This window comes from Ursus americanus, chromosome 22 (genome assembly GCF_024610735.1).
Source record: "Ursus americanus isolate L20-20 chromosome 22, mUrsAme1.1.p, whole genome shotgun sequence".
NCBI classification, from domain to species: Eukaryota; Metazoa; Chordata; class Mammalia; order Carnivora; family Ursidae; genus Ursus; species Ursus americanus.
Window position 1 is genome coordinate 14,744,015 of NC_142148.1, and position 13,166 is coordinate 14,757,180.

The 13,166-nt window shown below is 43.7% G+C and overlaps 1 protein-coding gene across 1 annotated transcript; it reads right to left on the reverse strand.

The window, feature by feature from the left end:
* Window positions 1-851: 851 nt before the first annotated feature.
* On the reverse strand, window positions 852-11,652 carry LOC123797090 (WAP four-disulfide core domain protein 8-like). Its single transcript, XM_045804806.1, has 5 exons — window positions 11,544-11,652; window positions 10,395-10,544; window positions 5,901-6,050; window positions 1,969-2,157; window positions 852-979 (listed from the first exon to the last, which is right to left on the reverse strand). Exons 1-5 carry the CDS (start codon window positions 11,650-11,652, stop codon window positions 852-854), a joined length of 726 nt encoding a protein of 241 aa, XP_045660762.1.
* Window positions 11,653-13,166: the final 1,514 nt, after the last annotated feature.

A 13,166-nucleotide genomic window follows, 5' to 3' on the forward strand; every position in this document is an offset into this window, starting at 1 on the left:
TGTCTTTTAGTTTTGTTGACTGGTTCCTTTGCTGTGCAGAAGCTTTTCATCTCGATGAAGTCCCAAAAGTTCATTTTTGCTTTTGTTTCCTTCACTTTTAGAGATGTGTCTTGCAAGAAGTTGCTTTGTCCAAAGTCAAAGAAGTTGCTGTCTGTGTTCTCCTCTAGGATTTTGATGGATTCCTGTCTCACATTGAGGTCTTTCATCATTTTGAGTTTATCTTTGTGAATGGTGTAAGAGAATGGTCCAGTTTCATTCTTTTGCATGTGGCTGTACAATTTTCCCAGCACCATTTATTGAAGAGACTGTCTTTTTTCCATTGGATATTCTCTCATGCTTTGTCAAAGATTAGTGGACCATATAGTTGAGGGTCCATTTCTGGGTTCTCTACTCTGTTCTATTGGTCTATGGGTCTGTTTTTGTGCCAATATCATGCTGTCTTGATGATCACAGCTTTGTAATATAGCTTGAAGTAAGGCATTGTGATGCCCCTAGGTTTGGTTTTCTTTTTCAACATTCTTCTGGAGATTTGGGGTCTTTTCAAATTTTAGGATTGTTTGTTCCAGCTCTGTGAAAAATGTTGATGGTATTTTCAACATTATTTCAGATGCTCTACATGATATAAAAAGACAAGGAAACAAAGTAAGTCATGAAATTGGAATAAAGAAGAGTCAAGTTTCTCATCATTTTCAGATGATATGATTTTATATAAAATCAAAGGACCCCCATTAAATATTGTTATAGTTCATAAGACAATTTGGAAAGGTAGTTGGATAGAAGAGAAAATTGATAGCTTTTTATTATGCTACTCATAATTAATTACATCGATGATAATATTTTCCACTTACTATTCACTTTTGAGGTTCCAGGCACTTCAGTCCACAATGTGAACAGCACTTCTGTAACATTGGGCAATCATGATCCTGCAGGCACTTGGGTCTATCAATCTTGGAACACTCCATGCACTTGCATGGGCAAACTCAAACCTGGTTTGAGTTTATGGGACAAAATAAGACACTTGACCTTGAAATACTTGATTATAGTTTGGGGGAACTTGGGGAACCCTAAATAGGGTTTTATTCTGACTAAGCCTCTTACCCTTCCCCCCAGAGTAACAATAGTGCGCAGAAGGCAGAGTATCAACTTTCAGTGGCTAATAATTTGAGGAGTATCAAAAAGGCTTGCCATCTCTGACATAGACAATCTGATAGGATTCCTGCCGGCCCCCACAGAACTAATAGATTTGGGTTATCTAATCCCAGAGTACTAGAGGTAGAAGGAATATTAGAGAGCACCTAGAATTTCCTTGTTTTATAAGTTATAGAAATTGAGGATTGTGTAGGGACAAGTGACTTGCCTACGGCCATGCAGAAAAAAGTAGAAGAGTTGAAGTCAGTTGCAAGGCCTTGGGTTCCTTCCGGCATACTGTGCTATACTTCAAAACACTAAAAATCTCTGGGACAAGACGATTCTATCTCAGGACTACGTGAGGAAATGAGCAGTAGCCTCAGAGGCTACAGAGTTCATTTCTGCCTCAATTGCATTTTGCTACCCATCTTTTCCCCAGCATACCTTACAGGATGTGGATATGCTCTACATGTTGTGAAGTTCTGTGTAGACATAAGGGCTTAATAGGAATGTACCTAACTTGGTTATCCTTTTATTTTTTTTGTATGAGTAAGTGGATATTGTCACCTGTCAGTCAATGAAGAATGAGACTCAGAATAAATAAGTTCTCATGCGGAAAAAAAATAGGGAGTGATACTATGCATGATTGGCTTTGAAGACTAGCACCATAGCTTCCTGAAATCAGGAGGACAACATGAGAGCCGTGATTGAGCATTAAAGAAGGAAAAATTCCCAAGAGATATCTAAGGTCAACCAAAGGCGCATCTCCATTTCATGGGACAGCATGGCATCCCTAGCATATGCCTTGAAGACGTTAGGAGGTATATCCCCAGTCCTCACCTGTCCAGGCCTTGGCACAAACAAAGCCACACATGGATTCACATTTGTCAGTTTCGGGGCAATCGAAGTCACTCTTACATGAAGTTGGACACTCCATATGGTCCTTGAAAGGGAAGAGTGGGCACTGTCCCTTCTTGACTAAAACAAGAGTAGATGTGAGTTCCCTCAAACCCCACCCCATCTCACACCCTTCAAACACCTCCCTCCCCCTTTAAAACTAGTGTGTCTTTCTGTGACTTGGTTCACTCTACCGTGACTACCTCTGGTAGGCTGTGGAGGAATAGAATGTCTCAGCATCTCATAGGATGTTGGAGAAAGAGAATTAGGCTTGTTCTTTGAAGCTCCAGATGAGAAGACAGTTACCTGGATTGGGGTAGCAGCTGAAAATGTGGTAGGAAGTGGTCAGATTCTGGATCTATTTTTATGGTAGATCTAAAATGATTTCCTAACTCAATGGGTATGGATTGAGAATGTTGATGTTGATTCATTAAGGGTGATTTAGAAGTTTATTTTAACCAAGATGGAGAGAACAATGGGCAGAACAGGTTTGAGGGGTGGTAGAGCTAAAATGAGGGGTTCTGTTTTAGACAAGTGAAGTGTGAGGTGTTTGTGAGATCGAGATGAAGTAGTAGAGTATACAGTTGGAGTTTGGGAGTCAAATTCAGAATGGAGATACAACTCTGTGGGTCATTAGGACATAGATGGTGTTGAAATAAATTCTTTAGGATTTTGTGCATGTTTCCTGTTGTCATTATCTGATTACAAATTTTATTAGGGTGAAAGTATTTCTTTTCTTCTCTTTCTCTTTCTCCTCCTTCTCCTTCTTCCTCAAGTCAGACTCTGACAGACTGTGGTGTGTTTGACTCTCAGAGCTATGGTTAGGTTCTTTCTGAGCCCCAAATATAAACTTCCCCCAAACCCACCCAAGCCCTTTTCCCTGACTTCCTCTTTCTACTGGCCTCTGAGAGTGAGCCAAGGTCTAATCTATAGTGCCATGATTTCTTACAGCCTCCCACAAATGGTCAGGCCACAAGATTGCCTAATTTCCCATGTATAAAATGAGAATTACAATCTCTAGTTTACAAATGCTTAAAGGAATTAAGGGGGATGATGGGGAGCCTGGGTGGCTCAGTTGGTTAAGCATCAGACTCCTGATTTCAGCTCAGTTCATGATCTTGGTATCCTGAGATCGAGCCCCAGGTCGGGCTCTGTGCTCAGTGTGGGGTCTGCTTGAGAATCTCTCTCTACCTCTCTCTCTGTTCCTCCCCCTTTTACACTACTAAATAAATAAATAACTCTCTTTTTAAAAGACGGATTAAGGAGGATGAAGCCCATGATAAACTCACCACCGTGCCTGGCACATGGGAAGAGTTTGGAAGATATGGGTTTCCTTCCTCCCTTTTGAGGGCTGGACATAGTTTCCTAATTTCTGAGCTTGTGGGAGACAGAATTCTAAATTTACATTCCCAAGATTCCCATCCTCTGGTTATTGAATCAAACATGGATTTAGGTGCTGCTGTGAAGGGATTTCATAGTGGAATTACAGTCCCAAGTTAATTGACCTTAAAATATAGAGATTATCTGACTGGGCCAGACCTAAGCTGTTGAGTTCTTAAAAAGAAGAGTTTGCCCTCTGACTAATAGAGAAGAGATAAGAGAGATTCGAAGTGTGAGAGGAGCCCAACATGCTATTAGGAGCTTCGAGGACAGAGAACGCTAGGTGCCCTGGACTGAAGGTGGCCTCTGGAAGCAGCCTCAGTGGTACAACTGCAAGGAAATGATTCTACCACAGCCAGTGAGTGTCACTGAGAACCCTTGGTCCCAGATGGGAATGTCAGCTTTGGCTGCCACCCGGTTTCAGCCTGCTGAGAACCTGAGCAGAAAAACCTGACACACCACACCAGATTTCTGACCTACAGGTAATGTATCACACAACAACAGATAACTACTACACTGTACCACATGGCCATGGGGCTCTAAACTGAGCATCTCTCCAGTGGGGTCTGACCAGAGAGGCATGATCCTTTTGGATACTACTGAGTCTTGGAATTACAGAAGTTTAGATTCAGAAAAAATCATATTGGTCATTAGTATTGCCCTCTTAATTTCCTAGGTTAAGAAAAATGAAGTCAAATGGGAAAATATAGTTAATGAGGGGCGGGTCAAGACCTCCAATCCATGACTCACTCCAGAAGCCCTGAACACTGTACTTTCCAGCTATATTTCTGACCTGTCATACCACCCTTCATGCACTCTCCTAGGACGTCTGATGCTAAGAAGAGTTATGGTTCCTAATCTGGAGTGTACATTGAAAACACCTGTGCATCTTTTAGAAACTACAGATTATGGCCTGAATCAGAATCTCTAGAAAGTGAAGCCTAGGGACTTAAATTTTTAAAAGCACCTCTGGTGACACAGAAGCAGGCAGTTGGGCACCATGATGTAAGCTGCTAATTGGGAAACACTGTTCTAGTTTTGGGTACAGGGAGAGTAAAGCAATTCAAATAGGGACACCACCAAAGAGGTAAAAAGACATAGACATCTTGGGATTATAAAGACAAATGTCCTCTCAGTAGTGTAGACTCTAGTCAGTCCTGCCTCCTTTCTGCTTCTGAGGCATGTAAGCCTTTTTTGGTTTAGCCATTGTAGCTCTTGCCCCACTGTCAGCTTCAGCTCTCACTTAGAATCCTCCTCCTATGGACTCTGAGAAACAAACTGAGGGCTTCAGAGGGGAGGGGGTGGGGGAATGGGATAGACTGGTGATGGGTAGTAAGGAGGGCACGTATTGCATGGTGCACTGGGTGTTATACACAACTAATGAATCATCGAACTTTACATCAGAAACCAGGGATGTACTGTACGGTGACTAACATAATATAATAAAAAAACATTAAAAAAAAAAAAGAATCCTCCTCCCTCCCAGTCAACTCTCCTCAGCTACTTACCTTGTCTGTGCAGTCTCCTTGCCAAATGCACACACCCTGTAGGTTCCTCTGCAGATACTGGGGAAGCTCCCCGGAGTTTGGGTCTCAGTTCTCTGCTGTCATTACTTGACACACACTTCCTGCATTCATTCCCATGTTGCTAACTGTGATACCTATGCCTCCCTCCAGACCTATTCTCACTTCCAAGCTAAAGGCACATATCCAGCCACCTGGGGAACATACATCTGGCATCTCAAGAGACCTGTATGCCCACACATATAAATCAGAGTTAGTTTCTCCCTATGCCTCAACAGGAGGAGCTCTCTGCTTCCATCATTATATTTGGCATCGACAGGCCCCCAGGCTGTCGTGAGAACCCTGAGATTCACTCCTCCCTTTCCTTCACCCTAGCATCCTGTCAGTCATGGACTTGGGCCAGTTCTACCTCCTAATCTCTCTCCAAGCCCCATGGCTTCCCCTCTTGGCCACCACTTCCAGGTCAGCCCCCGACGGCATTCCAACTCTCTCCTCCACTTGTGCAACCACCTCCCTACTGTTCTCTGCCCTCAGGCTCCTGCCTAGTGACTGATTAGTTTTTAAAAATTAAACTAGGAGGGGTGCCTGGTTGGTTTGGTCAGTTAAGCAACAGACTCTTGATTTTGGCTTAGGTCATGATCTCAGTTAGGGTCGTGACATTGAGCCCCTTATCAGGCTCTGCGCTGGGCATGAATCCTGCTTAAGATTCTTTCTCCCCACTCACCTCTTCTCTTGCTCTCTCTCTCATTCAAAAAATAATAAACTTTGAAAAGACACATATCAGGTAAAGCTAGGGAAATAATTTGGAGGGAACAGTTGAGGGGAGGATTTGGTTGCAGGATGGGTGATAGGGCTAGTTCTCTGAAGCCACAGAGGAAGTGACCTCATACAGCACAAGTCCTTGCCTCCTGTCTGAACCTCAGTCCCAGGAGGTCTAATAAGGAGGGGTGGGTACAGCTTCTCTGAACCCACATTTGACTCCTTTGATTGGTGATGAAATGCTCTCCTCCAAAGAGAGAGAGAGAAGCAACAGGAGTGCTACATTCCTCCAGGAAAAGGTGGAACTGTGGAGACAAAAGTGCTTGTGTGGGATGAGAAGAGGCATCAGGATTAGGCTCAAGCCTGACAGAGACACAGAACATGTGCTGAGAACTGTGAAGATGGCCCACTACTTCTCCCAGTTCATAGATGAGGAAACTGAGATGTACAGTGGGGAAGGAGTTTGTATGAGGTCATGTGGAGAGTAGGGTAGGACTTTCAGGCTCAGGACCCTCCCAGTGGCCCCACACTCTGCCACAGTACTGGACAGTGTCCCACCAGGACATTTGCCCATTATCTTGCTCCTACATGAGAGGTCACATATGAATGATCACAGGGATTTGTCTGGAACAGTTGCAGGGCTGTTTTGCCCGCTGTCATTCTCAGAGCAACCCCAGATACGAGTGTACACCTTTTCCTTGCTCCGCTGATGACAAGAAACCGATGGTATAAGATTTTCAGGAGGGCCTGAGCATGTTCCACACGGTCTTAGAGCCCCAGGAGCAAAAAATCCCAGATGACCTTGGGTTAACAAAGGGATTCCTTGTATTCCTTCTGGTGTTATCCAAGCCTAGCTTCTGATACTCCCAGAGCACCCCATAAACAGATGACCCTCCCCTACTCATTCAACCCCCATTTCCACATGTCTCTTCCTGGTCCTTTTGTACTTTTTAATTTTGTGATGTGAAGAACTGATAATGCCTTGCCACGTTACCTCTCTCAGACTGCATGCATTTCGAAAACAGCAAGAGAGGGATGGAGGCAAAAGGAAGAGAGACAGAAGGAGAGAGAACATCGTTATGGCCAGGAATGCATCTATCTTGTTGGTGGAACTTCAGACGCTGGGAAACGGGGTAGAGACTTTCCCAGGTCTCCTGAAACCATACTAGGTGGCTGCCTCGGAGGAAAGACTTGTGGCAATTTATCCATTATTTTATTTTATTTTATTTTATTTTATTTTATTTTATTTTATTTTATTTTATTTTATTTTATTTTATTTTATTTATTTGACAGAGAGAGAGACAGCCAGCGAGAAAGGGAACACAGCAGGGGGAGTGGGAGAGGAAGAAGCAGGCTCCCAGTGGAGGAGCCTGATGTGGGGCTCGATCCCATAACGCCAGGATCACACCCTGAGCGGAAGGCAGACTCTTAACGACTGAGCCACCCAGGCGCCCCCAATTTATCCATTTTTGTCTCCGGAATTCTAATCCTGTATGCTCCCCGAATTTTACAATAGTCCTGGACTCTTCAGTAATGACAATTACGGCCCCAAACCCAGTGACACTGAGTTTTGGTACTGGCTTGGTAACTTATCACTGTAGCTGTATCTTACAGCCTCAGTTTCCTCATCTGGAAAATGGAAACCATACAACCTACCTGGCAGCTTTGTTATCACTGTGAGGATTAGATGAGATGGGGTGAAGAGTTTTCATGAAGTGGCATGGAATGATCAAAAACAGTGCTCGGAGTTGGACCTGAGTTCACATCGTGGCTCCCCCACTTACCAGCTATGTGGTCTTGGCTCAGCCACTGAACCTCATGGAATTCCCACTAAACAGCTATGTGGTCTTGGCTCAGCTGCTGAACCTCACTGAGTCTTTCTTTCTTTCTTTCTTTCTTTCTTTCTTTCTTTCTTTCTTTCTTTCTTTCTTTCTTTCTTTCTTTCCTTCTTTCTTTCCTTCCTTCCTTCCTTCCTTCCTTCCTTCCTTCCTTCCTTCCTTCCTTCCTTCCTTCCTTCCTTCCTTCCTTCCTTCTTTCTTTCTTTCTTTCTTCCTTCCTTCCTTCCTTCCTTCCTTCCTTCCTTCCTTCCTTCCTTCTTCTTTTCTTTCTTTCGTTCCTTCATTGTTTCTGCTAAGATTTTAGTTTTAAGTATCTCTATACCAAATGTGGGGCTTTACTCACAAGCCCTAGATCAAGAGTTGCACACTCTTCCAACTGAGCCAGACAGGTGCCCTGTGCCTCAGTTTTCCTTTTCTTAAAACGTTCCATTTGCTCTTGTAAAGACTATATATTCCCCAGTAATTCTGAATTCATTTTGATATAAGGCAATCATTTTTCGTTTGTGTTGTTCAAAATGTTTAGATCTTTACTGGATTTGTTGTACTTTGTTTTGTTTTGTCTTCCTAGTCTATCAGTTACTGGGAAGTATGTTAAAATTATCTGCTGGTCAATTATGCTTCTGGCAATGGCAGGCCAGTTTATTTGGGACTAATCCTTCCAAGAAAGCAAAAAGAGACCCCTTGGGGATCTCCCAGCCCCACACTTGAATACTGGTCACCTCCCAATTCTGCTTCCAGAGTGGGTTAACTCTGGGCTTTGAAGTGAGACACCCAAGTGCAAAGGCTCACTGTGTTCCTTAGTGCACCAACCGATTAAGAGTGTCCTATCTGCCTGGTGGCATAGAGTTTTTCTCAACTGCTTCTTTATGTTTATTGCTTAATAGGGAAACAGTTCATTGGTTTTGTCCTAAGGCAATCACCCCCTATTAGTCCAGGAGAACACTATGGACCTGTCTTCCTTCGCCCATCTCAGTTATCACTCTTTCTGCACAATGTCCCTCTCCAACCATATCCCCCCCTAGACTCCTTATTTTAAGCACACCTCTGGCCCCTGACATATATCTATTTCAGGAAACTAGAGTACAGGGGCATTTAGAGAATGAGGTCTATATATCTACTTGTCATCAACCTGCTTAGTGGACTTGAGTAGGATCAGCCACCTGTCTGTGCCTGTTTGTTTTCCTTTGTTAATTTTAACAAATAATGCTTCTGCTTTGCAGGTTTTAAGGTTTTAACAACAGACTCTAAAATGGAGAAGTTAACAAATTATAGTATCCTAGGGTCACAGAGCTTAATACCAAATTCGTGATGAAAGCTTGTCCACAACTTCATCTGTTGGTATTGGGGGCAAGAGGAGGACAGGGTAACAACCTTTCCTTTCCTCCAAGTTCCCTTTCTTCTCCCCACAGTGTATATTTAATCCTGTCATGGAGGAAAACTAGCTTTCATTCTGAGTTACCCCAATTCTTCCCTATCCCTCAAGGTGGGACTGAGCATCTCTTCTACCAGGAAGCCTGATAACATGATGCACATAATGAACCCTCTGTATTTATATCTTCAGGTACTGACTGTATATCCCACTCATCCCTTCTTGCCATGCCCCACCCTCGTTTCTGCTAGTTTGGATAATAAGACTTAACTATTCTTTTGGCTGTATGCAAATAGATAGTCACACCTCCACTCATGAGGAGTGGTCATTGCCACAAGCCTGAGCACATTGTAGACTCTCTATAACCCTATAAATATTGCCTACTCTTTCTAGGAGTATTTACATTTGAAAATATTCCTATAGATTCCAAGTGACTGAGTAAATAATGGTAACAAATAAGGAATTGTCTGAGAGGAGAGCTTGGAGAGGCCAGTGGCATTTCCTTTCAATTCTAGACCACGGGTGCTATCATGTATAAGGAAGATTGTACTTCCCTGGATCGTTAAAAGGGTGGCTGCTTGTGGGAACCTACTAGAATCACAGGCCTGAAATAAGGAAAGAAAGGCTGCACCAAGAAGTTCGGGGAACTCAGAGGGATGTTTTTTTCTTTAGTCATAAGATCATCCCACACATAAACAGTTTCCCCAGGGCTGGTAGTTAATGAACAAAGAGAGTCCAGGAGTCTTGACTAAGGAGTTCAATCTTCTGAATGGTAAGAAGGCAGGTAAATCCACTGGGAACTTAGGGAAAAAGTAGAGGCAGTGATTGGTACTGGGACAAAGAAGAAGAGACAGAGGTTCTGGGTTACTGCCATAGTTTATTTGTCAGTGAAATGAGGCTGATAATTTAATGGTTCAGGGAAGAGGGTTGGCAAGGAGGAGGGACATTGCCCTGGGGCCCCACTTCCTCCCTCCCTTTGCCTCCCAGCTGGAACAAGACGATGGCTCCCTGGACATCAGGTAGAATTAGTCTGTTGCCCTTCAGGTGTCCTCCACATTTCACTGGAGTCTAGGGAACTATGTAGTTACTGTGCTGTTGGGTTTATTGTTCTTAGTGGTGGTCTCTGAAAAAGAGAAGGGGTAGGTATTCAGTGGCTGCACAGTCAGCTGAGACACATCTCTTTGAGAGTAACAGATCCTCCCAAACCCTGGGGGCAGGGATATTTTCTGTGGTTTAGGAGATGCCTATACAAGGTTTCTCTCAGGATGTTTTAAGTCCAGTGAACGAAGAGACATAAATGTCAGATCTCCTGAGGTTTGAATAAATCAGGAAGGCTTGCAAGTGGACAATGGGTGCTTGCGCTTGGGGTAACAGGTAGGGATCCCAGGTTGGAATGGGTACTGGGACTGGGGAGGCATAGTCTCCTTCCGTCTGTTCCCTCACAGTTAGGGGTTCTTTGAGAACCTTGTGGCAAGAAGAGGGTTAAATCTTAAATCCTACCAGTTTCTGCGATTTCCATGCAGATATTTCCACAGATGGAATTGCAGCATTCATCGCCATTATCGCATTCTATGTCAAAATTGCAGTTTCTACCACACTGGGGGATGGTGGGAATCTTCTCGCAGTCTTTCAGTCTTGGTTTTGGTACAACTGAGAAGGAACACATGAGCAGTGACTCGAAGAAGAAGAAGAAGAAGAAGAAGAAGAAGAAGAAGAAGAAGAAGAAGAAGAAGAAGAAGAGGAAGAAGAAGAAGAAGAAGAAGAAGAAGAAGAGTTTTTCTTGCTATTATCAGTCCCTCTAAGGCCCCAGCACACACTCCATTGGTTTCTCTTCTTCTTCTGCCTACCTAGGGATCTCGTAGCTTTTTCCATTCCTACAGTCAAAAAACAGCTCCCACTCCCAGGTAAATCCTGCAACCATGAAGTCACCTCCATGGAATTGAACATCACAGGACCTGAGACCTGAAACCCAGTTCTCAGAACAAAGAGGCCCAAGAGATCCTCTGGTTGCCTGCTCTCATTTTACAGAGTGAGAAGAACAGAGTCCCAGAGAAGAGGAGAAATTGTCTTGTACTTTTCCCTTTCTGGTTGAGACAGTCTTCCATACCTAGCTGTCCGCCAGAAACTTTTGCTACCAGTTATGGACCCACTACTCTCCCCTCAATTCTGCTGATTTCAATTCTTTCACCCTAGCGATTCCAAACTTCTCTTGGTCAAGCACCCATTTTATTTCTCCTTGCCATGCCCAATATTCTAAAATACTCAATTCCCTAAACAAAGGGCACATTTCAAGAAATAACGAGTACCCCTTTCCCAATTTGGTGCTCTTCCTTGGAGCCCCTAACTGGAGGACAGGAGCTCCTGGTGGCTCAAGCTAGGCAAGGTCCATGCAGGCTTTGAACCCTGTGGAGCTTTCTGCTTCTTCGAGTCCTCCTCAACAAAAACACCATGTAGCCACCACAGTCCCCACAACATACATAAAAACATCCTTTCTCATAACATCAGGAGACCGTCAAACTTGCGAACTGCACATTCACCTTTCCTCAGGTATCCTGGTGTAAAAGAGGAACCAAGGCTTTCATATATGCCAGTCCCTCATTCCTTGTTTTCTACCCCCTCTTCATTTTGAAGCTCGACTAGAATACCTACTGAAATCTGGATGCTTAGCTACAGGCTCAGGGATTTCTCTTATACTTCCTGTCACTGGCCGAATCACCAGGCAGTAGAGTGTCAGGAGCTGGAGAACCAACCGCTTCATGATGTTAACTCTGGATGTCTGAGTGTGTGCCTGGCAGGAGACCCAGGACTTTACTAGGTCCTGCAGGGGGTAGAGAAGGGCTTTGGGGTGTGGAGCTGGGAGAACACGTGACTGGTCTCTCACCGCCCATCTGGTTCTACCTCAACTCCTCCATGCACCACTCCTTGGTTGGGCATTTTTGTCTCCCGAGGTTCTTTCCTTCTCTTATGCTTTCTACTCCTCTCATTGCAGGAATGAATTCTTCATAACTTATCATTTCTTATTTTAGAAATTTGAAAAACACAGAATTACAAAGGAAACTAATAAGATATGATCAGTTATCCATTACCTAGAGAGATAACAGTGTCATTTGTTTTCATAGAAAGATAGCTTTAGAACTGACTTCCCAGGGCACCTGGGTGGCTCAGCAATTAAGCGTCTGCCTTCAGCTCAGGTCATGATCCCAGGGTCCTGGGATCAAGTCCCGCATCGGGCTCCCTCCTTGGCAGGAAGCCTGCTTCTCCCTCTCATACTCCACTTGCTTATGTTCCCTCTCTCACTGTCTCTCTATGTCAAATAAATAAATAAAATCTTTAAAAAAAAGTGACTTCCCAACAAAAAAATCATACATATTTATTGTGTATGTATTTTAGTATCCTTTAAAAGCCATTTATCAGTAATGAAAGGAAATTAAAATTTAAAAATCACCAGAGACTTTTAAAAACTGATTACAAGATTTGAAGTGGAACAACTTTTTCTAAGCCTGAATTTCAACCAACATCTTCTGTGTTTCATAAGTATTAGCTCTTAAATGATACCAGCATTTCATTTTTTTTAAAGATTTAATGTATTTATTTGACAGAGAGAGAGAGACAGCCAGCGAGAGAGGGAACACAAGCAGGGGGAGTGGGAGAGGAAGAAGCAGGCTCCCAGTGGAGAAGCCTGATGCGGGGCTCGATCCCATAACGCCAGGATCACGCCCTGAGCCAAAGGCAGACGCTTAACGACTGAGCCACCCAGGCGCCCCCAGCACATTTCATTTTTAAACATACTTAACTTACAATTTTTGTGGATACACTAATTTTATATCACTCAATTCCTTTAAGGTCCTTTTTGAGAGTGACATCAGCAAGATGCCTGAATAAGACCCCCTGTTTGAACTCCCCCTCCCTGACCTCCACACAACAACTTGGCATCCACCCATAGACCAAAGTACCTTGGAGAAGCTGCGGATCCAGCATCATATGCTAAGCGATCCAGGAGGAGTCTCAGCCATGGATTGGGTCATTGGCATAGAGACCTCAGTCTTGGCATGGGACCCTGACATGGCCTGAGAACTGACTGTAACCCCCCTCAGTCACAGTCCAGGAGTCACTGGAGAACACTCATTTAGAGGATCACCCATATGACATAGCTTTGTGGAAGTCCAGGCGTGTAACAGAGAAGTTCCATCACACTGTCTGAGAAAAAAAAAATCCAAGTGTGGACGCATTGGAGAGATTAATGAATCATGGAACATTCCATCAAAAATTAAG